Source organism: Manacus vitellinus, unplaced genomic scaffold, assembly GCF_001715985.3.
Source record: "Manacus vitellinus isolate BGI_N305 unplaced genomic scaffold, ASM171598v3 scaffold_0_pilon, whole genome shotgun sequence".
Classification (NCBI taxonomy): domain Eukaryota; kingdom Metazoa; phylum Chordata; class Aves; order Passeriformes; family Pipridae; genus Manacus; species Manacus vitellinus.
The window spans coordinates 43,424,138-43,451,405 of NW_021938789.1; the positions used below are offsets into that span (position 1 = coordinate 43,424,138).

A 27,268-nucleotide genomic window follows, 5' to 3' on the forward strand; every position below is an offset into this window, starting at 1 on the left:
CAACATATGGATCTTTACCCAGGAGTAGCAATCCATGCAAATCCCATGGAAGACAGTACCAGAGGGCCTCGTATTACAGAGAACAGAACTAGAAGGAACATTCAGCCACTAATTTCACCATGCATCAAGGGTTATGGATATATAAAAGGTCAGAAATTAAAGCATCCCCTATTCTCATTTAGCAACATCCCAGCCCAGTAACACACTCGTTGCAAGAACTTTTATGTACTGCAAGCATTTCAGCATATCTCAAGCCATATTGCAAAAAACATTCAATAATGATTTCATGAACAGAAAGGAAAAGCCCAAAAACTTGGCAAAAACCTGTTTCTACAGTATATCAGAAATCAGAATTTAGAGAGACAATTTATATCTCACATACCCATCATTATCTCCTTGTTCCTCTTCATCATCACTAATCAGTAGCACTACTGGAAACAAGTGGGTGCTGGTGGCTCTGCTCCGACTGTGGCAACGAGGTAGAAACAGAATCGGCTTAGCAACCACCTGAACACCCCCTCCCTGCTCCCCCATTTCTGTTCCCTAATTGGATTTCGGCTGAAGGTGTTTGTTTCCCTCTTTCTCCTCCAAACAGGCAAATTCAGCTGTGATAGCCACAAACACTTTGTGTAAGATGAACAACTGCTGCAGAAAGGCAACCACAGGAACTGGGAGTAAAGAATTACAGTTTGTTGCTCTGTTGGCACCAGGCAAACAGCACTTGAAGTATCTGCAAATTGTCAGTCACTGCTGGAACTATAAGGAACTATAAGATCTGCCAGTGTCATCTTGGCAAGGATTTCCCCCTCAATGTACACCACCAAGAAGTGACATGGAGGGTCATGCTAATTGGAGCATCAAAGCAAGGTCTGTGCTTCAAGTTAACAAACTCCCAGTCACCAGAGCCCTCGGAGCAGGACTCCCCATGGCTTGGTAACATTCCATGCCCAGGTAGCAGGAGTGCACTTTGCACCCTCATAGAGTTCCAGAATGCCTTGCCTTGGAAGGCACCTTGAAGATCACCTAGTTCCAACCCTGCCATGGGCAGGGATGCCACCGGCTGGATCAGGGTGCTCAGGGCCCTGTCCACCTTGGCCTGGAATGGGGCCTTCCAAGGATGGGGCATCCACAGCTTCTCTGGGCAGCCTGTTCCAGTGTTTCACCACCCTCACAGTTCTTCCTAACACCCGACCCAAATCTCCCCTCTTCCAGTTGAAACCTGTTCCCCTTTCTCCTATGACTCTCTGACTCCTTTAGACACTGGAAGGTTGCAGAGGCCTCCCCAGAGCCTGCTCCTCTCCAGGCTGGACAGCCCTGGCTCTCCCAGCCTGGCTGCAGAGGAGAGCTGCTCCAGCCCTCTGAGCATCTCTGCGGCCTCCTCCAGCCCCGCTCTAACAGGCACATCCTGCCTGGATGCAGCACTCCAGATGGGGCCTTCCGAGGGCAGATCAGAAGGAAACATTCACCTCCCTCCACCTTCAGCCTGAGTAACACTGTAGCCTTTCCATGACTAAGGAAACCCAACCAAACACCCCCTAAAAAAAGAAATTCAAACCCTTCCTTAGCCTTCCTCCTTCATGTTTATTAGTCTGTTGCTGCTTTTACCCTAGTAAAAGCAAGACTGCTTTTACCCTAGTAAACAGCAATTAAAACTAAATCAATTTTTTTTTAAACTGTTGAAAATCCAACAATTAAGATCCTCATTTCAAGTCTCTGAGATCTTGATGTTTTCAGGTGTTCAACTATTCCTCTACCAGCATTTCACAACAGAGCTGGGAGGACGTTTGCTCTGCTCTTGGGGACAGCACCTTCCTACCAAGGCCCTGCTCTGCTATGAAAGGTGAGACAACAAAAAAAGTAAAATTAAAACTCTGCTTGCCTTCCAGCCAGTCTGCCACTGGACCTGCATTCAGAGGGATCAGCTGGAGCTCCTGAGAGAGGCAGTGACCCTGTCTCAGCCCTGCTGGATGCAGGAATGCTCCTCAGCCCCTGGTCCCACGGGTGTTCTCAGGTGTGGGGAGGATGGTGAAAATTTATCTAACGCTGTGGATAGTGCAAGAATATTTTTCAGCTCATGCTCTACATGAGGAGGATCATTTCTTACAAAAATTTCTGTTATGATAACTCTTACTTTTAGGTAATTGGAAACATGCTGAGAGTTTAAGAATGGGTAAGGATGACTTTCCCATTTTCCTGAACTCTGTGTCTGGGAACTGAAACAAAGGTTTCTGTCATTGTATTTGCATACTTCATTTCTCATATTCAGTGCTTTGAAATTGGTACGAGGTAATTAATTATTCAAATATTAAATATTTTTTAGGAATTAATTTAGCATCTTAGCATTTTTATATCAAGCCTTACATCTCCTTTAGGACTTTTGTAATCTAAAATTCTGCCCTTTGGACACAACATTTTTGGAAAGCAAAAGCATTCAAGCTGAGATGAAGCACAAGTGGATTTACTGGACTACGAAACATCCCACATGTTAAAACAAGGAGCCTGTCCACTCATGCTCCAGGTACAGCTGAGGTTGGTTGAGTGGACTCAGCACCACTTGTGTTTTGGGGTGGGACTGGAAGGCTTTTAGCAGGAATGTGTCCTCAGGGGTAAGGGAAGAGGGAACACTGAGGAAAAGGAGGGGCACCTTTTAGTAAGTCAAACATTTGAAGGCTATTGGGCTTGATCTCCCTCATCACTGCTAGACAATCACAGCAGGGGGCTGAGAGACCTTTATGGTAAGGCCCAACACTTTTTAATTAAACCTGCTATTGAAAATATTCATCACTCAGTTGTGGGAGGGAGAGAAACCTCCTGCCCATTCTCTGCAAATGCCAGGGAAGCTGTTAAGGCCACATACCTGTTTTATCTCCCCCCATGCGGGTAGTTTTGAAGCAAGGTGCAATACCTCTGAAACAACCCCTGCCTTTCCATCACAGGAAGGAAGAAGTTTATCAACTTCCAGAAAGAAAAGGATAATTATAAGAGATGCTGATTTTGAGCTGTGGGTAGACAAACAACTGCACTCCACAAGGTGGCAGAGGTCCAGTAACCAGCCCGGTCCTTCAGCCCCATCACCATGGCCATGGTTGACCTCAGGGCTCCTGGCCACAGGGCACCCAAGCGAAAGAGGTTCTGATTGTCCTCATGGGCTGCCGGGGACTTGTGGCTGGTTATTGATGGGGGTGTGAGACACCCAGCTCTCCACACGGCTCAGCACAGGAACAGAGTTGCACTCCCCAGAGCAACCCTGCAGACCAGTCCCTCTAAATCCACCATGGGGAAATGTCCCTCTACATGCACACAGAAATAGGAAAGGATTACTAAAAGGATTATCAAAAGAAGCCCTAACAAGATGTTATTATTGACAAATAATAATTTGTACTAGTCTCACTGAGGATTGCATTTCACTTCAAGTGTCAATATGTGCCTTTGCTTGACTATAGCAATGGCTGTGACTTCAGAATATGTTTCCCAAAATCTTCATAAGGAAGTGCTGGAGGGTGGTCTGTTCAGAGTAAGTAAAAACATTTCTGACCTCCCCTGATGGTAGTCAGTAGTGAGTGGCTTGTTCTGCAGAACTAAAACCCAGGTAGGTTTCTTTTTGCTGGGGCTGCTTTGCACCTTCCTTAATACCTTCCTAAGTACTTCTCTTGGCAAAGGATGGAGGCTTTGCAGCATCTTCCATCCTCCAAAAACCTGGATATGCTTGGGCCTCCTCCAGTTGCCCAGGCTTGGCTGCCAGCTGAGGAGTAGGAAGGCTTAGCACTGGAAGGAGTGGTTTGCTGGGGGTCTGGGTGGTATTTCAGTACATCTCAGTCCCTGGTCCTTGGCACAGGATGATGATGGGTCTCACTGAGTAGCTACAGCCTGTCAGGTGAAAATTGCTCTTGTCCTATAGCCGTGTTCCTTCGCTTTTGAGAAGCGCTGCTTCCAGCTGCTCCCTCAGGTAGTGTTAATACTTGGAGTCTGTGTTTTCTAAGTGAAAATGAGTAACATTATTCCCAAGGGGAAAAAATGGAAGTGAAAAGGCATCACGTTCGCACGGCATGACACATGCCTGTGATGGGGGCAGGGACAGCAGCTTACCAAGGTTCAGGAAGGCTCACTCCTGTTCTGCTCTGCAGGTTTCATGTCCAGAAAAACACATTTCAGGCCTGAAATACTGCAAGTGAAACAGAAACCAAGGGAAGTTGCAACTTCTGATCAGCTTTTTAGAGGCTAATATTGGGATAATGTTAACTCCTCTTTTTTTATATTTTTAATTGACCTGATGGTTTATTATAAAACTATCCTCAATACCCTTACCTATTTCAAAAATACAGGTATTTTCTTAAATTCACTTTGAGGAGAAGACTGCAGAGCAGGATATTTCATTCAATTTTTCATTAAATAAAAGCTATAAGCAAAGAGAAAATTATTTTGGTTTCAGTTTTATTCTTTGTGTAGAATCTTAATATATTAATGTAGAAAGTTTAATATCTTTTTATGATAATTGTAATAAGCTTAAACTTCCTAAGCATAAGCTACTGAACTGAAACCATGACAGCCAGGTTAGTTTAAGTGCAAGTCTGAGCATGGAAAGTTCAGAGGTTGTCTTTATTTTATTAGAGGCATGTAAGTAATACCAGACATACAGAGAGGTAAATGTATGATACCTAGGTTTTCCTTTTGTTAGAAAAGAATGGTAATAAAATCACGGGAACTTAGACTGAGACTGTACTTCAGGAATTTGTTATGTCAGGAAAATGCTCCCAGGCAAAAACACTGAAAATAGTATCTGGCTTAAAGGAAAATGTGTTTTTCTTTGTGCTGACAACTGAGCACTAAGACTGAAAACAACTTCAACTGTTCAGTTACTTTTTGCTAATCAATGCTTTTCTAGCTCAGTACTTTTTTCAAATTATATATATATTCATTGAAAGGGTAAATTACTAACGCTAAATCAAAATCTTAAAGAAAATGGCCGCAGCTGGTGTCTAGCCAAACTACCATCTATTTAAACCCATTATAAAATCAGCTGTATGCCACTTCAGTGCAGGTTACTTAAAGCTCAAATTGACTTGACCTAAAGGGTTTTTTAATTGTTCTTTTCAATGAGAATACCTGGCACATCATGTCACATAGGAATACAGCTATTCAAAACAACATTTCTGCTTATTGTCATTGCATCCACCAGGTAGCTAAAAGTCAAGCAATAATGAGGAATGGAAAACATCAGTCTAAAATTTATGGCCATCCTATGAATAAATCATTTTGTATGTGTCTTCCTAAGAATGATAATTGAGTAATTTTGACAACTTGTAATTTATCTACTAGGAATGTCCCTTGTTTATTACTAACCCTGCCTAAATATGGCAACAGGACTAAGAAAACAGATCATTAACACACTAAAGACAAAAATGAAAAACCAAAAATAAAGATATATGTACACACAAACAACTCACTTTGACAGAGGAGCTCAGTTCAGTTTGGTCATCTGTTTCCTGTTATAAGCTTACTTTTTCCAGCATTACAGGCTACGAAGGTAACATAGAAGAAGACTGTCAAAATGATTGAAAATTATGACTGTGCTAGGACAACATTTTGTTCATCCTATAGCTGGTCCCAGTGGGGCCAGACACAAAACAAATACAAACAGTATTTAGGTATGCACCTTGGACATCAAACTAGCTCCTTGCATAACAAGCAGCTAGAAGAACAACAGCTGTTCACTCACCAGGATCACACTGTCTAGTCACCTTGTTTGGGGAAGTCTAGGCTCTATTAATTCTTTACCATTTATGTATACAGAAACATAGAGCAAAGTAACATACCTAAAAATTGTGTTCACATTTCTAGAGAAAAGTACATGGCACAGAGTAGCAATTTAATCTGTGGTAAATTAGGTATTATCAGTTGTTGCAATTATCTTCCGCTTTTTTATGCTTTTTTTCATCTGCTCTTCTTCAGTTTTCAATAAACATCATTTCATCTCAAGTATCATTCTTTGTTATTCATACTAATATAGCTCCATCCTTAGATATAAGGAGGATTCTGTTCTGAGAAGAAAAGAAACCAGAGCCCATTGATGCCAATAGCAACAAGGTCACAAAGCAGTATTACAAATGGAATGCAGTCTCACTAATCCTGTAAGCCATCAAGATGACAGATACTGTGAGATGCCATCAAAACATTCCCAATCTCTAGGGGAAAAAATGTCACAAACTCACCTTCTATAGTTTGGCTTATCCAAGAAAAATGGGATGTCATGATGCATATAAACACAGCTCTACTTTTACTCCCTTGCTTCTATAAACCTTTTTCTCCTGTGAAGCCTACTTCTATGTGGAGCAGCAGATATAAAATAATTTACTTAAGTCACAAATAAGAAACACCTGTGGGAAACTGTCATCAACAAGAAAACAGGTACTTTAAAAAAATGGGGGAAAAAATCCACCACATGAAACAGAGATTGGTATTCGGATTCTTGTGTGACTAATTATTTTTCTTGACCATCCAAAGCACCTAATAACCTCTTAGACTATTTGTTCAAATAAGGCTCCTTTTCCAACTCTGTTTCTAAGAAATGCTGAAATTTTTATCCTTTATTCAGTAGCACACATGCTCCCTGTGGCACATCCCACACTCCTTCTTTTCAAGGAGATCCAAAAACTATAATAGACTATTGATACAGGTATTGTAGAAACTGTGAAGCATGTAACAGCACGGATCTTTGCTCTACTGAAAGCCATTTATTACTGCATAACATCAGATCATGCCAAATATTCAACATCACCATAATTAAAACATTGAGATTGCTACCCATTGCCTGGAGCAGAGCAGTATGAAAATCCTTACTGTACACAGCATCAAAGTTTCCAACAGGTATCTCACCTTGATGAGGTCTTCCTTCAGCACAAAAAGGTCATGAAGAAACATTTTCTCACTCCAGAAAAGTAATTTAACATGTTCAGATTGACACACCACTATCTCAGAAAGCAAATTCTCTTTGGGCAAGTATGAGAGAAAACTCTGGAGATAATTGGTATCACCATGTATTTTATACCTGCCATTTATACCATTGCCATACCAACCTCCAGTTACTCCTGTAACTATAAAGAGTTGCAGAACTCAGGCTAAAGGTAGGAATTCACTCCTTCTTGCTCACTTCTGTGCTTCTAAATAAGCAGGCAGCGTCCTTCAGTTTTTCACATGAAAAAAACCCCAAGCATTTAGATCTTTTAGATATCTAAGTATCTATGAAGAATAAAATATTTCAGGATTCTTTTTTCCCTCTAATATCTATTGTTTGTAATTCAGCTTGCCACAGGCACTGAAGCTACATTCACAGTTTTCAAACTTACGATTATTTAAATTAAAACATGGCAGAATTCATAAATATGTAAAACCCTTAAACATGCAGCAAAAATTTCATTAGGAGCTATTTTCCATTGTGTTAGTATCAACAGATGATTTTAAATTAAGGTAGAAAACTGAACACAGAAGGTTTATTTTCATTTTAGAGTAACATGACTGTGACTGATCTTTTCAAATCGTTCCACAATCACAACTTTGACCAAATTTTAAACTGAATATAAAATCAATGAAGATATAGAGACGTAGGAACTATTGTTAAAAATTTCTTCTGACAGCAGAGTTTCTTACAAATAGGAAGCAATACACTTCAATTAGCAAAGGTGATAATGAAGTATGCATCTGCTGACATCATCACTAGCTCCCACTATCTGGTCAATGGATAACTAGGGGCTTGATTTCTTCAAACACAATTTCAAATACCTGCTAACAGAATTCTTGTGTAATACTTAAATCTTGTTAAAAAATGACTGGAAAGTTTGAATACATTTTTAATAAACAGAATGAGGCCCAAAGTAATCTGATGAACTTTTATTAAAAATAATCTTCCTACAGTAGTATGGAATTCTTTAGCAAAGTCAAGCCACCACCTGTTCCACATCCTTCTTCACTAACACCGTAAATCTGATCTTTTCTGTTCCTCTAGTGATCAGCACTTCTGGCTGATAACTGCTCTGCTTATAAACCCAAACGCAGTTTTGACCACAAACGCAATTTTCAGGCAGCCAAGAAACAGTTTTACTGAAAAGGAAACCACCTTCCCTTCAATGAGACCAACTTTTTTCTAAACCTTTACAGATGGATATAATTCCATGCACAGTCATTAGATCCAGAAACTTCTCAGAAGAGAACCAAAAGTTGCTTAATGACACATCGCAAGTTGATTTGTGATGCTCTGCATGCAGTTTGCTTTTTAAGACTTTTTGGGCTGCTTCCTTTTCTGAGCGCAATGCATTCAAGATGCGTGATGTCTGGTTCCCAGCTCTGCTTCTATCTGCTGGATGTCATTATGCACTGAAGATTTATGTTCTATTTCAAACCGAATGCAAGTTTCACACTCTAAGTAGGGGTGCCCACAAACATATTGTTCTTTGGAGAACAACTCTCTGGCTCCATAGATATAACTTGGACAGAGTAGTTCTGCTCTTCTGCAGCCCATGCCCGATCCAGATCCACAAGCCCCATACACTGTTTTCCTAAAAGGAGAGCAAGGGAGAGCACGGAAACTCAGAATGTAGAAACGTTATCAGAAATGCGCACTTCAATATTTAATGTTAGGAAAACACATCAGTAAGTCATCTAAAAATAAGTTCCACATCTCCTTTAAAAACCATCTTAATCTGTTTTACTTCAAATAGACACTCTTTAATAGTTCCAAATCACATCTGCGACTTGTAACCCTCATTCAGCAAAGATCTTGAGAAGATTATTAACTCTTTATATATGGAGAAAGCTTAAAAACAGTCGTGCATTTCTCAAAATGTACAGAAAAATCCATACTTTAATGTAAAAGCCACAGGAGGAAGAAAAATGCCTCGTTTATCCCTTAGCTCTCTGAATTTCCAAACTTCTACTCCCTTTATGACCATAATTGTTTTCCTCCTGTACTTTCATCTAAAATCTGAAAATCTCTGATTATTGAACTTCAACAAAAGACTACAATACAAAAAAGTTATCCAGTCTAATTGATTTGAGACATATTAATTTAACTACTTGTAAACAAGAATACTACATTGGTAATGCAAATTAAGCTTATCTCAGATTTATCTGTAGAAAAACAGGAAGGATAAATGGAGTTTTTCAGCTTAAACATTTGTATTACGATACAGCCATGCCAAGATGATGGGAGCATTTGTCTTTACTTATTTACTCATTATAATTGATTATGATGTTCTGAAATACCGAATTGACTTGTCAGATTGTATTTCAGCAGTTTGAAACGCTATTGCAAGAAAGATTTAACACTTCCCTGAAACATTTTATGACTAATAGTCATACAGTCTCAAGTCCTGAACAGGGTACAATCCTCCGTCGGTCTCAAAGCCAGTGATCTTACCTCTTTTCCTGCTCCTGACAAAACTGTATAGTTAAATATATTTGGGGTCTGAGACCAAGGGAAGAAACAGGAGCACATCATGTTTACCATCAGGATATGAGTCTGGCATATTCCTCTGGAGCTCCTCTGGAACCGCTTACCTCTTCCCTGAATGTATACAGAGCTTTTGCACCTGCACCATTATAAGCCCTGTTATGCACCCTGGTTAGGTGCCTGCAGAAGTTTTGGTGGGTGGCACAAACACTCCTCAGAATCCTTGTATTTCAGAACAGCTGGTGCACATCACACTTTAATACAGTACTCAATCCAATCTATTCTGTCCTTCCACAGTGAGCTGATGGCCAGAACTATCTTCTTCTCAGCTGAATTCCTCAGTTACAAAATAATTTCACTACTTTGAATTCACCAACATTATGACATTTGGACTCTGTTCTGTTGGTGGCTTGGAATTTGAGAGGGGTAGTAATTGGGTAGGAGACAATTTAGAGACAAAATATTAAGGGTGGGCCTGAAAAAGAACTTTGCAACTCAGTTCTGTATGGATCTATACATTGCAGGGAGAAATTAGCAGTTTATAAACCCAGGACACAACTCTGCAAATTACTGTTTGTGGCACTATTCTTCCCACATTTGTGGCTTCATAGAAAATCACCTTCTGTGGCTGGTTGAACAAAATGGCATGTACACATTCCTGTCACTGACAGCAACATTATTCCATGTGTACACACTAAAGGGCAGCTGGGATTGTCACAACTGGGGCCTGGTTCCCTGGGTGCTCTCAGTAAGACTGTGTGAAATGCATGGAGCAGTTCTGTGTAAGCAGGTGGGCTGTAGCAATGTCCACAAAGCCATTTAACCATTCAGTCTGCACTGCTGCATATAGTGTGTAAAAGTCACATGTGCAGTGAAAATGATACACAGAACTTCGTTCATTTAAAAGGGAACTGCTGTGTGCAGCAGAACTGGGTTCAACTGCATATTTTTACCTTCACAGATACTATAGAAATCAGTGATAACTCCTTCAATAAATGTGTTGTTTCAGCGATGACAGTCACAGACAAATGCTGTATTTTAACTCACAGGTAATGAAAGCAAATGATTTGTCACTTATCTGAAGCTACAGAAATTCAGTGGTAATTGCTAAAATGTAGTTTACAATATAATCCTAAAATATTAAAAAAGTAGCAGAATAAGTGATTTTTGCCACCATTTACATGAGAAGAAAAAGCCTCCACCTGTTCAGGAATACTCTCATTAACTGAAATACACAGTTTTCTCAATACCTGCTCATGCACTTACCAAAAACATTGTCACCATGACTGTAACACTGATTGCATGCAATTGTTTGCAAGGAAAACGTAAAAATACTGCTAAACAAGACTCCCACAAAATCAGTTTCAAAGCTGAAGCAGAACAGGGAAATGGGAACCATCTTCAATGAAACAGACTAACATTACAGGGAACTTTAAGAAAAAGTAACATTCTTGAAAACAGAAAAAGCAATGATGTAGGGGAAGAGGAGAATAAGATTTATATTTATGGGTTTTTGGCAGAACAAAACACGTGAAAGTTACATTTGTGGAAAAAAACCCTGCAGTTTCAGACATGGTCAACAGATAAAAATTACGATCTTTCAAAAAACAAATTTGGGTCCTATTTCAATTTTCAGTCCACAGTGTGGGGTGCTACACTGGTAACTGAACACTGTCCTTTTTAATTTCTTTTTTTCAAATACTGTGATGATAACAAAAGAAGCTGCAAAATTTCTCATCAGCTTGTATACAGAATCTGTGTAACTTTCTTTTTGTGCAGTGAGCATAAGAAATCTCTTGAATGCTTCAAATTAAGCTTTTAAAAAACATTATGATTATTTGCTACTACTGCTTTAATGTAGTTTGTAAGTACTTCTTCTAAGCCAAGAATGCAGAGTTATGTTCTTAGAGTTCCAAGCCTCATCTGTCTTTTCTGACCTGGAAGCTCATTTATAGCTTCCATCAGAACAAGGACTATGCTTTTGTAAGTCAAAGTTTATGCCACATATTTGAAGCAGTTTGTATTTTGCTGTCCTTCTGACCAAAGCCAGCCCAACCTCTGCAATTTACCCTTACTGTTTGCAGCTGGCATTAGATGTCTACCCTCCTAAGGGAGTTATCTCCAGTGACTACGAGCAGGACAAAGGGGGCACACTGAAAGACACTACTACGAATAGTCTGTGCTTTTAATGGAAGATGAACCGGCAGCAGCAGGACATCAGTGAACTTCACTAAGATCTCATGCTTTTCATAAAATGGTAGGGGGAAAAAAAAGTCAAGCAATTAAAAAAAAAAAATCAGTAAAATGCAAACTCTCTATCTCGTATTGGTGATTTTGACATAAGGGAAGAGTTTCTATACCATAGAATAGAAGAGTAAGAGTGAAATGTGACAAAACTAAAATTTTTCAAGTTTTATGTGAAGACAGCAACTTAATGCCCCATTCATAAAGGTCTACTTCTTCCTTTATATATCAAGTGAAATCATTACTGGGATGGTTTACACAGCAGCTGCAGAAATTCATACCAATTAGCCTGCGTTCAGGTGGAAGCTGAACAGCTGTCTGATCTGCAAATCTGCAAAGAATCATGTGCTCCTAAAAAAAAAAAAAAAGAAGATAAAGCAAGAAAAATCTAATTAAATGTTTAAAAGTATTAAAAGTGCTATTACACTGAAGACTGTATTTCTAGAAAATTTATCTGTGTACAAATCCCAATTTTTATTCTGCAAATATGTGTGTAAATCAAGATTTTGTAATCACTATCTTATTTCTCCTCATCAGTATTTGTTCCTTGCTAAACTTTCTCATTCTTTTCAGCACTTGAATTGGATGCAGTGTATACAAGAGAGCATTCTTCAAAGACATACTGCAGACTAATTTTGCCTTCAATAACTGATAAGCAACACAGTCTTCTTTTAGCACAGTCATCATAGGGCTGCACCTCTGCATCAATAAGCAGCCAAGATGAAATTCTTAAACAGGTGATTTGAACTACTGCACACTTCTCCAAGCAGTGATTTTGAATCCCAGAAGAACAGCCTCATGGTCAAACTTCCTCTGCCCTGCCAAATCCAGTCAGGATCAACTCAAAAGATCCTGAAGGCAAAAAATACCTGGCTGTGAACAGGAAAGTCTCCTCCATCAAAATTATCATAATGCAATTTCAACCTATCCCTGTTCCACTAGGAATTTTTGCAAAGGCTTCTACAACAGCTGCTGTTGATTTCTCCCTATCCTGTCACCCAGGGGGATGGTGCTGTGGAGGATGCATTTCATTCCCTGTTTAGATCACTACACAAGCAGGCAGAACCCCATATCCTCATTTGCCTTCAAATCCCACAACCTATGTCAGCATTATGATTGCTCAAAGACCAGCAAAGCCAAGGAATGCAAGTTAGCCAGATGGTGAAAGAAAAAGCCTTGCAGGTGTAGCAATGAAATGAATGCTCTGATGACAGCTGTGTTCTTTGGGACAGCTGCAATATAAAGTACAGGACAGTGTAAATCAGAACCATCTTAGAATTGTACAACATTCCCAAGTCTCCTACAATGTCACAGGGAGAAAACAGAAATGGACAACAACAAAAAGTGCTCTCCAAAGCAAGACTTCCAGAGCTATAGTTCTGAAAAAAAGGTATGTGTCTTGCATCAAAAACTTTTTTTTTTAAAAAATTCTTGCCTGATATAAAATTATGACATTAAAGAGTTAGTTCTTGTACCAGGTGGAGAGAGCAACTTCACCTAAGGACACTTCAGGTTCTTTCAGTATTCTGAAGTAAGAATACTTACTCCAGCTTTTTATCACAGGGACATAAACATCCAAAAGCTTCATATTAAATCAAGATGGTAACTACCCCACAGTACACTCCATCCAACTCATAAATTTAATAGACACCTGACTGCAAAAAATTTTCTTATATATTATAAAATAAAATATCATAATTTGATACTCAAATATTACTAATTTAAATAAATTTACACTATCTTGAGACAAGGATATTTGTTCCCTAGTACAGCTATTGGCATGAAGGTTTCCAGCTCATAGCTTCATAAAAGATATGGAAGCAAAATGAGAACGTGTTATAATACATTTAGGACTTACATGCACTCCACCCCCCCCCCAGTTCCATTCAAATGTGGCTACTTTTGCAGTACAAAAGAGTTGAAAATGTTAACCCAGACATGAGTACTGGAGAACAAAGGACAAAAAGAGCCATGGGCAATGTGGCCACTACTAGGAGAGAAGCAGCAGCGATAGGCACTTTGGGGAGAAAAACAGGGATTTAGAGGAGAGGGAAAAGATCCGTCTTAGCACACAACTCCTCACCAGCCTTCAGGCACCCAATACAACTTGGCTCTTTGCAACATCAATATTCCAGCTCTTTGGACCAGACCAGAGCCAAGGTGAGCCTTATCACTTAACCTGAAAATCTGGACTGACTCCAATGCCTTGGCTTCTTAGAGAGGTGATCCAAAGAGATAAATCAGAGCATGTTATGACTACATTGTTTACCCATGACACACATTAAATTTTCAGAAATAAAAAGAAAAGCATTTCTAAAATAATGAAGATTATAAACTGCCCAAACTTTGTGTGTGCATAAACAGTTAACTTGCTTACTAGAACACCCTTACCTTCAATTCCCATTAAATTTCCAAAGCAAAAAGTATATGCAAAGTTATACAGTTCTACTTTCTAATTCTCCTTGTGTCTTGAGAAACAGTCTCAAAATGTATCATGGTAGAAATCTACAGATACCTTATTCTTTGCAACTATAAAATAATGAATTACAGCATAATGTTCTCATCAAAAAAGTTTTGGAAATTCCAGACTGCTGGATGTCTTTTTAGATCTCACGAAAATAAAAGATAAGAGAAATTAATTTAAAATGGGAACTGGAGGGGGTGACACAAACAATGTCTGGCTAACACATGGCAACTTTGGCTGCTAGCCTATAACCTGTAACAATTTATTAATATGAAATATAAAAATGCACACAGCTAGCTGCATAACAAAAGTTATTTATAACTAGGATTATTGGAGGCACCAACCAGCCTAGACCATTTGTATAGACTCTTATGTTATTAAGAGCAGCAATATTTTCTAGCCTTGTCTTTGACTCCTGTACCCTCTGCAGCACAAATAATAAAATGCTGGAATCTACAGTGTTGACAAACCCTGTGATTTAAATCTCCATGGATTAAAAAATTAAGAAAAAAATTCACTGAGTTGTAATGAAGTTATACACACTATTCTAATCTAGGCATCCCTGACTTTATACTGTCACCATCTCCCTCTGTACTGTTAACTAGTTTATTTTAATAATGCTAGTAAATTAATTTTTTCTGAACAGAAACCTGAGCTCTTTGTAATTATGTGTTAGAAACATATAAATTTAAACAAGGGGGAAAACAATGACAGGTCCAAATCCATTGTGCGGCTTTTGTCATCTCAATCTGTGGGCATTTATTTCCATGTAAATTAGCAAAGTGTACATAAACCAGACTGTCATGAATGTAAGATTAGTGTATTAGCAGATAACTGAATTTCCCTTAGAAGATGGCTGGAAATTTTCTTAATTTTTAAAACCCCCTCTTATTTGAGAATTAAAAAGGATAATCTCCATTTTCCTGCCACATACAGCATCTTTGCACTGCTCACTGTCCCAAAAAAACATTTGGATATTACAAATACCTTCCTTTGCTTTCATATTTCTGTTATAAAGAATTATTCTGCATCTCCAAAATTCATTTCTACATTGTAAACACCAAGACCTCTGCCTAGGGTTTGACATGTAAATTTAGTAAAGTTTCTCTATAACCTTGCTTCACTCAAAAGGAAACATTTTCTTTCCAAACCACATTAGGTGCATCTAAACGCTCATGACAAAGTTGAACAGATCAGCACCAGTTTTCAGCTGTCCACCTCTCTGCTCTTGTCCTTTTTCCCTCCCCTGTTATCTTCACTCTGTCAGATCTGTGTGCTTCATTGATTCTTTCTCCCACATTTCTCTTGGACTATCTCCACAGACCCTTCCTTTGCAGGGTCAAAATGCACTTGAATATTTTCAAAATAATTTCAAAAAACATTTTTAAAACAATCATGCATAAAATTCTTGCTGATCAGTACAAGCTTTTCCTACCTGGTATGTCCAATCTTTTAGACATAAATTAGAGGGAGAAATCTAATGATTTTTAGAAAATAACAGCTCTATTTAAGACTTAAATAAATTGGTGTCTTGTAATTGTTAATGGATACATGCTGAAGTACTTTAGGAATGGCTCACTTATACATTATGAGATAAAACAAGGGGGTTTTTGTAGACAAACCATTTAATTTTTTTGAAGAAAAAAAGCCTTAAAACACGGATGGTGGAGAGAAAACACAAAGACATCTGCACTATTAATGAACATTGCACATAACACACGCCACTCCTTGCAATTAAAAGATAACCACCTATATTTCATTCAACAAGATGACCCAGTGAAACACAGGAAACTGCACCTAAACCTTCCCACCTGCCATTTTACATACCTTGTAGGACAAAATTTCTTTGAACTGACGACTGGAAAAAAAAATAAATAGACCAATTTAATTAACATCTAAAACCAGCAGAGGTGGAAAGTAGGAGCAATTATTTAATACTTGAACACATTTTAAACAAAGTAGTAGTATCTGTATCCTACAGAAAGGCTTTCAAAAATACCAAACCCCATTGCAGCTCCTGTTCACTAGAAAAGGAAAAGTGTACCTGATGGTGTCTTTTCTTCCCTATTATGTTATTCATAAAAATATTCTCTCTCTAAATCATTATAAATACTAACAGATTTACTATTCTTTCCTCATTGTCATATATTGTTGTTTGTATCACAAAAGTAAGGGGCCTCTACAAAGGAATGGACTACAGAACACAGACACTATGGGGATATGGGCTGACTATCACGTTTTATGATCATATAACATAAGGAAAAAAAGAAAAAGCAAACCCTAAAATGCAGTTCGAAATAGGGTTTATAATTTTCTACAGAGGCTTGTGATGTTAGATTCAAAATTTTATGAAACACAAAACCCTAATTTATATTCTTGCAGCATCTATAGCAACAAAACTTTTCTAACATAGGGAGCATTTCTAGTCTTAGTGGTCCAAAAACATAACTGGTCAAAAGTCCAACACTATACAGTCAATTTTAAAACAAGTCAACTGAGAAAAGCTATATGCCTGCTAGTTTTAAAAGACTTAAAATTTTATAACCTCTTCCTTAAGAAAACTTATTTGTTTTATTGTGTTTCAAGAGAAAACAAAAATGGACACACACAAAGAGATGGAAGAATCAAATGGACTAAGAAAACGCAGTTAAATCCAAAGCTTATCAAACTGACAAATTCTAAATATTTACTCTCTACACTTCTGTGCCAGCACACTTGGGTATTACAGAAGAATATGAAAATATGAAAAATATTTAACATAGATGCATAAGATTTTTTAGATTTATTGATTCCTTGTCAGACTGCATGTTTCAGTTTGTTATTTTAGCAAATATATACTTCTGTCACTTCCTAGTAGAATTAAATCTTGGACATCAAAAATGCAAAGCTCAGCTTTATGAAAAAAAAAAAAAAAGCCAATCAAAACACAACCCTCTTCTGCCACCTAGTTCTGATTCAGAAGGCTGTAGCCTCTTATCTTCTGCCACTTTATGTTTATCTTTTACAGTTTATTTATAGCAAAGGCATTAAAATTCTTAAGCATAAGATACATAAGTATCTCCCACATGGTGGATTTGAAGAGAAAATATGTACACAGTCCATTGAAAAAATACTAAAAATATGAACTGAAATACAGGAGAGCTTGTCTACTTGGGAATAAATCAGAGAAGTTTCACAAGCAGTAAACTGTGGTATAAAGCAGACTCACTTCTTAAGCTGATTGCTTACATCTTTCTGCAACATTAAAATGTCAATTCCCTTTCTTACAGTAATTTTCGTGAGTTTTCTATTAACTTTGTGATTTAAAGGTAAAAGGTCTGCATATTACATACTGTATCTACTATGCTCCTTGCACAAAGTCTGAACTATGAAAGATAAATCCAGAAAAAAATAATCCAGCAATTACCAATCTGCCTCCCTTTCATGATGGGTTGGCAAAGACAAAGGAGAAAACAGTTTCATTCTAAGTGTGAATCATCTTAGCCCAGAAACTCGCAATGATCCTCAACTGATTAATTCTATACTCTCTTAGTATTTTATCCCATCACTTAAGTTGATATTTTAAGGCTTATCTTGTTAGCTTTCATTTACCTTCGTGGATATTTGAACTTGACTGTGTTTTGAATGAAGCCATAACAGCAAGGGGAGATGACAAAGGCTGCCCGTGCCCGGATGCAGTGCTCAATCACCATGTCTGTGGCCACACCACAGGCGTGCAGAGCCACCTACAGCAGTAAAAACAAAAACCAAGGAAACAAGAAAATTCCTTACAGTAACATTCTAAGTACAATCCTGTTCAGCATCAACACTGAAGAAGGGTCACTCACCAAAAGTACTCAGAAGGAAGTGCACTACATCATAATATCAAATAAATTAAAAACAAAGTTCCAGAAAAATAGTTACAGAGAAACTATTTGTGGTAATTAGTTAAAGGTTTTTGTCAAGCAAGAAGGACTTAGAAACACAAAGAACTATTTCAAAACTGGATTTCAACTTAGCAGTAAGAGAAGTAACACATATACCTGAAGGTCACATTCAAAGGAGAAAATTTAACATAATTTAGATAATTAGATTTTAAGACGTTGAATAAAACCTCTAGAAAAAGAAACAATGGAGATGGGGGGAAGCATCAAACACAGCTTGCCCTCCTTTTTTTTTTTCTTCTCCTTAATCTTTTATTTCTTCTTCTTAGTGATGGGCTCTTCAGCTAAAACTAGAATAATGTTTCATCACAACTACCTGTGAACACTGACATGTGTTTGGGCAATGCACAGGTTGCACCCAAATTCTTCATGCTCTCCTACAGAAAGGCAAGTTACTGCAAGGCAAGCAGTACTCAATAAAGTGCAAGGAAAGGCAAGCAGCTCTCTCATCTCTGTGATGCCAAACAGGCCAGGTGAAATGAAGACATTACTTACTCTGCCTCCTCCCATGTACTCTGTACCCCAAAGAGTAGGCCTGGTGCATAGATACTGCTCTATGTTTTCATTGAACCAAGGACATTTTTGAGACATTTGTAATTTTATGCAGCAGTGTGGATTTATAAAACTACATTGTTTTCTTTTCTTTTGGTTCACTGTAAAGCTTTAAAGGGAAAAGCTTTAAAGCTGCACAGCTCAGATTTCAGGATTCAAAGTTGTTTTTCAAGGTAGAGCAATTGGAAGATAAAACCTTTGCTCTCAGATATAGATTAAAACAAAGTCTTTTTTTGTTTGCACTCTGCTTGCTGTAAGCTCAGCTGAGCAGATCATTAATCTTCAACTGAAATGTAACTGCATACAGATGGGAACAACTATTTTTTTCTCAAGCAGAACATTAAAAAATTAGCAAGAAAATAATTTCACAATGAAAGTTTTTTGCTCATATGAATTTAACAAAAATAAAACTAGTTTAACATCAGAAATAGAGTCTTAATATCACAGCTATCAGATTAGCATAGAATGTAATTATAGTTACTTCCTCATCTATCCAAGCAGAAAACAAAGATCTTTATTTTGCTTGCACTCTGAAAAAGAGACCATAAAACAGCAGCAGATAAAACCAGTAGCTTTGCTGAGCCTATATGACCTGTTACACCAACTGATTTCTTCTTTGTGTTTCTCAGAACCAATTTACTTAAGGAAAAAAAATGACAAAATTAATGACAAAGCTTTCTCAGGATATCCTGTATATCCAACTCACTGTCTGAAACAAAATAAATTGTGAAGACTAAAGCAGATATGCAGATATTTGGTCCACAAATCCAAACACCTGTAAACACAGGAAAGCAAAGTGGCCCCTGATGAGAGCAACAGAGCTAATGCAGCGTGAGACCATTGTCCTGTATTAGACCTCTGGTACTGCAACTGCCCAGAACAGTCCAGTGCACACAGAAAAGCAAAGGGAAAAGAATGTTTCCTGAAACTTCAGGTTTACTTTAGTGATCTTAAAAATAAGAGTACTCAACACGCTCAAAAATATCCCTGCTCTCCAACCAAACGTTAAACTTTTCAACTTGTTCTCACAAATTAGCTGAGATACTGTGAGTACTATAGAAATATTAAAAACAGCTGAGGTCTCAGACTCCTCTGGGTGTTGGCATGTAAATGAACACTGCATGCAAGTATTTGGAAGCTTTCACTTTAAAACTGAAATAATTTATTGTGGTAGGTGGTTGTACTACAACATGTAATAGTACAATGCACCAGTACATTTGGCACTCAAACATGTTGTTTCAGAACCTTGACCATCATTATCCCAAGAGTTCATAAGGGCAGAAATTTCATGCAGACCAAAAGGGAAGTGGTTCACATAGGATTTTTTAACCTGCTTTTGAACTCCTGACAGATAAAAAAAAGCTAAATAATGTACATCTGACGTCAAGGTAACTAAAATGTATATAAACCTATTTTAAACTAATACCAAACCCAGAGACGGTGACTTCAGTCACATTCATTTTTCTACACTTCTCTAAATTTCAAGTGAATTCGTCATTGTGTCCTTCCTCACATTTACACTATTGTTTTACTGAAAATGGTGAAGTCATGCAATGAGTGAATAGCTTTACAAGTCTCAGAAGATGGGTTTAAATATAGCACATTGATAAACTTTTTATTTATCTATGTATTATGGTATCTATATCCATTTTAGTATCAGACCAGTGTTTATGACATAATGAGGCAAAAATAGCTTTATATAAAAGTATAAACTTTATATTTTTATGTTCAAACATAGGTCAGCAAACCAGAGAGCTCCCATCCTAAATATGCCAAGGGAAGTTAATCCTAGGTTAATGAGCTAATCCTGAAGAGTGAATCATGGTATGATACAAACTAATTCTGAAGCTGACATTGATACAGGTCTCCCAAAAAGGAAAAGCTCCAGGTTTGTCTGTTGAATAGACAAATCAAGTCAAAGAAACTGAAATCACAGGCCCAGAAATGAAGCATTTCCAAGTGAATTCTTCTGACATATACTTCAGTATTTTCCTTGTCGCAAAACTTGAAAGAGAGAATATAACACTTTTTTATTAAATAAAAACTCTACAGAAATATTTAACATAGTATTAACCTTTAAAATAGACCCTCAAAAATTAAGACAGGAATTCCAATGATCACAAAACCGGAGACGAATTTCACAGAAAAACTATTAAACATTTCACACACACAATTCAGTATATTATTCACAAGATCCTGATATTCCTGAAATAGATCTTTAGTTCATCCACTGAGATTTATATGACACTCTAGCACAAAAGCTAAAGCCAGAGAATTGAAAATTTACACTTGGAAGGACTGGGCTAAAACCATTTATTCTCTCCTCTTTCTCCGGCACTGTGTTTCTTTTCCTTTATCAAATAAACCAACAGAATAGTTAAACAGCACTGTTCATATACCATAAACCTTCAGCATTAAATGTCCTCAGCTACAGCCAAAACAGGCCCTTAGATGGATGATTTAAAGAACAGTCAGTCTTGCATGGAAAGCTTGAGCCTTGCCACAGAAGTTCATATTCTAGTAACAGAATAGAAAAGTAGAAGAATATTTAGAGAGTTACAAAATACTATTTATGCCTTATTCTTCACTAGGGCTGCAGAGTTCTAGAGAATGTTCATCTCATTTATTTTCAGGGTCTGTAAGGATATAGAGAACTTTCTTCTCTCAGTTATTTTAGTTATTCTAAGAATAATGAACCAGACACTGAAGTTTTGAACTGGAAAAGTTATAATCACTTACCCCAATGTTAAAAGTCCCATTAAAATAGTCCAAATTTGCTTGAATGAACCAAATGTTGTTTAAACCTAGTTCATCACTTCTGTCTTTAGCACGGATCAGAGACAACTCCTTATTTTCTATGAGTACAACCTAGATTTCACACATAGGAGAAAGGCAAAATAATACTGAGAAATCAAAGTACAACATTACCAAGCAGAAAACTTTCTAGTTTAGTTGAGAAAACCTCTGAATTACTTGTGGTAGAGTTTGTACCACTACTTGTGGTAGTGATCTACAAAATGATTATCTGGAAACCCAATAACAATTGAAGGCCAATACTTGCCAATATTGATCAGCTTTCAAATATTTTATATTTTCCTACAACTTTTGTCTTCTCAGGTAAGCACCATGTACATTTGGGAGCTATGCTAAAAATTTCCATGTTTCAAACCTAAGTCCTCTGCTAAGACAACTGTGATGTCATGTGCCTTCCCTATATGCATATCTTTTTAAGGGGATCATCAGAGACCAAAAGCTCGTACTGTCTGTACTTTTTATTGAGAATTTACCTGACATGATGGCATCATGTGAGCAAGAACAATTCCAACATGGCCCTGTGAAAATAAAAACAAATGACATGATCTGAATCACTTTTCAGTGTTCCCAGCTGTTCACTCATTACATGATGAGCATCCCATAAACAGTGACAGAACCTTTGAAAGCAGGTAAAATTTCGGCATTTGTACTTCTGCTTTGCTTTGTGGCAGCAACCACCTAGAACAGCAAAGATGAAAGCTGAAATAAATGGTACCACATAAACAGAAATATACATTACCCCTCCACTGCAAAAATCCACAATCACATCTCCAGGCTTTGCAAGCTTTGTCACCACTGCTACCAAATTGTTCAGTTGCTGCTGCTTCCTGAGAGCCCGGTCTCTAGACATCTTTCCTGGGAAGGACAGAGAAAATGCCTAAGTTCTCAACACTGATACTTTTAAATTGGTAACTGCAAAGGACTGTAAGTGAAGTTTGAGGTTAAAACTGGCTGAAACACTTGTGCATCTTAATCCACTTAAAACTAAATTCACATATTTGGTAGAGCTTTCTCTAAAATTAACCTTCCACTTGTTGCTGTTAATGTATCCTTAGGAACAGACTCACATAAACTTAATGTAAAGCAATCAAATCAGTGTAAGCTCTAGCCTGACTATACTCTAATCCTGTGATTCATCCTCAGAGCTCAAACTTTCCCTAATAACCAGTCCTGTTTATTTAAATGACTGTGTGTGCAAGGAGGTACTTTTCAAAGCAACTGTTCTTACATAGTGAAGTCTGGCTTTCCATCACATCTGTAACACAACCAGAAATGGAAAAACGACTTATTTCTTTCAAATGTGCTTGGCAAAGTCCAACATCCAGTTGCTTCAGATATAATGAATTTGTTTAGTCATCACTTACGTATTTGTAAAGATGCATTTTGTCTCAGTGGGGCTGAGTGCTGACAGACCTATTGATTACTCCTTCTGCTTGTTCAGAAAGCAGAGTTTGGCAGAGATATTGACAGTTCATCTTTACAATAAGAAAAAAGGTACTGAAACAACTCTCTTGAATGAGTTTTCACAAAGGAGGTTTAGGGGTGCCAAACAGTACAAATGTTCTCTGAAATAAGAACATTTTTCTTACTTGGAGCATCACACTATATGAGAGTATGGACACTCTTCAGTTTCATATAAAATTCCTTATACTTTTCTACTAAAAATTTGTGTTTCCCAGTACCGAGGTGTAGTTTAGAATAAAATCCACAAATCAGTGAAGTTTCCTGGTTACTATGAATAGGAGCAGTTCAATACTCATCATCGTCATCAATTGCATTTATTATATAGTTTATTGTTTAAAACTCTATCCTGAAAACGTATACTTTTGTATATTTTATCATAAATAACATTTCACTTTACAAATAAACCATCAAATCCAACAAACAGATAAAATTATTACTACATTGCTCTACACAGACTGAGAGAAAAAAATCACTTTTCAAGATACTACATTCTATACTGTCAAGGCAAAGAAAAGAGAAAAACTGTCAGGAAGAGGCAGAGGAAGTAGGGCAGACTTCATTATGTGCAGTTACTGCACACTTTTTAAAAAAACAGAGTAATGACATTTTAAAAATCTATTCCTAGGCCACTGTATGGTGACATATTAAAATGTGTACTAGTTCTTAATGGAAATAAGAGACTGAACACAACCTCCTCGCTTATCAACTCTCTATGTATAAAACTGTGAATTTTATAAAAATAAAAACATGGTTATATTTCAAACATTTTTTAGACTCTGTGAAAGTTACCATAAAGAAGAGTCCCAGAAATTTTATCTTTTCAATGATAAAAATGTATACAAGGACTATAGATATGAAACCTTTAACATATTACATAAAATGATTAAATACATTTTTAAGAATCATCACTTACACATGAGTAGACCCTTTGAAAAAAAGCTTTTATGAAAGATATACCGAAAACCCTAATTCCTTGTGTGTGTGTCAAGTATCTACGTGAACTGCTCCATAGCTTGTCTCTAATTTCTATGCTTCCATCTGATAAACTAATGTTCAAATGTTCTCAACACCTACAGTTCTAACTGTAGTCATTGAAGATGCAGGAATTCCAGCAAGTGTAAAATCAAGTGCTGTCATAATGTTTGAGCTAGAAATTCAGTTTCTGAGGTCAAACTTGTAATTTTTTAGGTAGACAGGTGTTGTGATTATTAATACCCAGAAAATCCTATACCTAAACCTCACACAAGTATGTTCTCTGTACACATGTACACATATGTACATTCACATACCTGCACGCACAATCACAATGGATTGTTTGAGTTTTAAAAAGGAGCAGTTGTCCTGAACATAACTTTAATCCCACTGAGGCTACCTGGGTAATAAAGACTCAAGAAATCTAATTCATACTTGTCTGCCATATGCCCCAGACCTGAAATACAGCTGTGGCAAGGGGAACACAATTAATGGGGACTTTTATCAGGATAATACAGGCTACTACTTGGGTTTGTTCTCATCAATCAACATATCTTACTGCTGCAGCCCACTAGAAGTTGTCTGTGCACAGTATCTACATCTGACTATGATTACACAGCTGTAAGAGGTGTGACTGCAGCTCAGTGTGGTAAATCTGAGCTTGCTTTAAACAACGCGGTTTGGACACCAACAGCAACCCTGCTATGACTGCCCTGCATTTAGGGCAAACCAGTCTTTCAAAAATCTGTTCAGCTCCTATGCTGCCAAAAACTAAGCTATCAGATTAAAATTAGCTCAGCTTATGTCTATAAACTGAAAGCACACTTCTAACTGCAGCATAAGCCTGCTCTTGTGGTTTCGCAGGTCCAAAACTAATGGACAGCAGCAGCAGCAGTAGGAAGCCTAAACAGCAAGAAGTAAGTAGGGATATGTCCTGGATATTATCCTGGACAGAATTTCAGGTTCAGCTAAAAACAGAAAAATGGGTCTTTCTAAAACACAGCAAAAGCATAAACAGAGGTTTCCCTTTGACAGAATTCAGTATGGACTTGCCCTTTTAATAATCTCAAGATTGCCAAAGCACACAGAATCCCTTAGCTAGAAATACACCATGAAGATAAAAGGTGAACTCTGTTCTCCAAAATGAGTTTGAACACAATAAAACTTGCCTCATAAGCTTAGGTAGCTTAATTTATACTATAACTCATTTTTAACAGGGGTTGGTTCTCACAAGCATTATCTTAAAAAAATAACTTCAACCTTCACAAATTTTCTATTTGGTGAAAACAAGTAATATAAGTACTTAAAGCTCATTCATGATATAAAGCTGCAAGCTCCCTCAGTGGAAAGTCTTCAGAATTCAAGACTTCCTGAGCTCAAGTAACTGTCACAATTAATTTACTGGGACTGTTGTAAATGTTTTTTTTCCTGATAACTTTTGTATTGCTCCCTTATATCCACTTTCAACTTCAATTATGAGAGGGACCAGGTCAGCAATTTTGTTTCCAGTCCTCTCTCTCAACAGGCATTAACACAAATGTTCTGAGTCATTTTCCTGCACAACACTGAAGGACAACACACCTGTCATGCCTCAAACAGCACAAAAATTCACGTATGGAAACGCTCATACTTCCTTATCCAGCTTCTCTGTTCTTATTCTCCAGCACTAAGGTTTTCCCAAGAAGTCTGGGATTTATTAGTATCAAGTCCAAATCCTGAAAAGCACCATCAAATTTTCATACTGAGCAAAGTTAGCAAATAGATTATACAGTCACTAAAAATCAGAAAGTAAAACAGTAACAAGTTTCATCAGCAAAAACAGATCCACTGCTTAGTATTCAGTTAGTTGATACCATGAATATTAAATTAATAAGAAATACTTTCGTAAAAAATTAGCCTACAGCCTTTAAAAACCTCTGGAAATTAACTCTTCATGATCACAAACCAACAAAGTTTCATCCTCCCTTAATGTGCAGGCAATAAGGAGTAAACATTCCCTTGAAAGATGGATAAAATCAAGCTTGAATCAATAGGTCTTTTGTCTGCTCTACCTCTGTGTTTTGAGCTCAGTAGCTAGAATTACAGAAACACAGCAAGCTGTGACACATTGCCTGTAGAGAATGTTAGTTAGCATGGCTAACTAGTACTTCATTACAGCAAACAGGCAATAAATTCAGCTAAAACTTCTGTATCTAAAAATACTACAGCTCACTTCTCATTTCTCAAGCCCTGTGACAGCAAATAATGCTAATTGTTGTCTGCAAGAACAGTAAGAGAAAGAGTAGCTTGAATTTTAGCCCTAGCAGGTAAAACCTTGAAGAATGTGACCTTTTCCTACAGTACACTGAAAGGCCCCCCAAAAATGATTTGCTCCCTTCAAAAGAACCCAACTGACAGACTGCAATACAGTCCCAGTAAGATTAATTTTCAATAAATGGTCACAACAAAAATATTTTATTTGGCTTCACAATTCCAATAATACTCTTAATTTAGCCCTAGTCAAACAGAACTTTAAAGTCTCTGTGGCACTTAGAGGTCTTGCATTTTGGCACAAATAAATATTAACTTTTCAGAAGGCACCCCCCCCTTTAATTTTGTATTACGTTGGTCAGTGTTCAAGTTCATATAATCCTTCAGTCCTCAAATAATACTTTCATATTTCCCAAGTTAAACTTGAAAAGTCATTAAAGTATCCTTAAAAAAAGCAAACCCCAAATATCACCTCTAAGAATTTAACCCTTTTCAACTTTGAAGTCCTAACGCAGTACATCTGAACACTGCTACCAACACACACACAAAACACACAATGTGTGCGTTCTCCTATTCCATAGAGTTCAACTGCATACTTAGCACAAGTATCTTTTTATTAAGTTTTCCATAAGTTGCAGTTAACTAATTCAAATTAAAACATGACTCTACTTTTCATGGAAATTCAGGGAAAGTATATTTATTGCTATATTGATTAAAGATAAAAATAAATACAGCAAAATACAGTAACTACAAAGGAACAGTGACAGTTTTATTACTTTATACGCAGCTGAAGAAGTTTTTCTGAAACCAATGCTCCAATGCTTTTTTTTTTCTTCAGGTAGTTCCTTATGATAATTCAGCATATTCTAATTACTTCTTAATACTCACAATATGTCCTTCTAAACTGTTTTTGATAACTGTTTGGGGGGGTATTTGCTTCTTGGTTTTGTGGGTGGTTGTTGCAGTTGTGTGTTATGGGTGGTTTTTTTTCTGCTTACATACAGTATTGGTCAGATCAATATAGCTATACAGTGGTTTTCATGCAACCACTAGAAAAAGCAGAATTCAGAAAAATAAAAGTTCAGCTGACATTTATTTACAAAGATATACTCTTAACAGTCAAAAATAGTACTACCTTCTTTT

At 37.3% G+C, this 27,268-nt stretch overlaps 1 protein-coding gene and 1 long non-coding RNA gene across 3 annotated transcripts in view; both read right to left on the minus strand.

Annotated features, from left to right (window-relative positions):
* Positions 1-398: 398 nt before the first annotated feature.
* On the minus strand, positions 399-6,177 carry LOC108639638. Its single transcript, XR_001920628.1, has 3 exons — positions 5,445-6,177; positions 4,087-4,162; positions 399-466 (listed from the first exon to the last, which is right to left on the minus strand). It is a non-coding gene; the product is annotated as an uncharacterized LOC108639638 (long non-coding RNA).
* Positions 6,178-7,869: 1,692 nt separating this feature from the next.
* The window catches only part of GSTCD (glutathione S-transferase C-terminal domain containing), a 62,781-nt gene continuing 43,382 nt past the window's right edge, over positions 7,870-27,268 (minus strand). For both annotated transcript variants that reach the window (XM_018072489.2, XM_018072499.3), the window contains exons 6-12: positions 22,179-22,294; positions 21,913-21,957; positions 21,365-21,493; positions 17,742-17,875; positions 15,978-16,008; positions 11,968-12,037; positions 7,870-8,549 (exon numbers count right to left, since the gene is read on the minus strand). In XM_018072489.2, the coding sequence (XP_017927978.2) occupies positions 8,413-8,549; positions 11,968-12,037; positions 15,978-16,008; positions 17,742-17,875; positions 21,365-21,493; positions 21,913-21,957; positions 22,179-22,294 (662 nt within the window). In that variant the 3' untranslated portion in view covers positions 7,870-8,412. The remainder of the gene's footprint in view (positions 8,550-11,967; positions 12,038-15,977; positions 16,009-17,741; positions 17,876-21,364; positions 21,494-21,912; positions 21,958-22,178; positions 22,295-27,268) is intronic.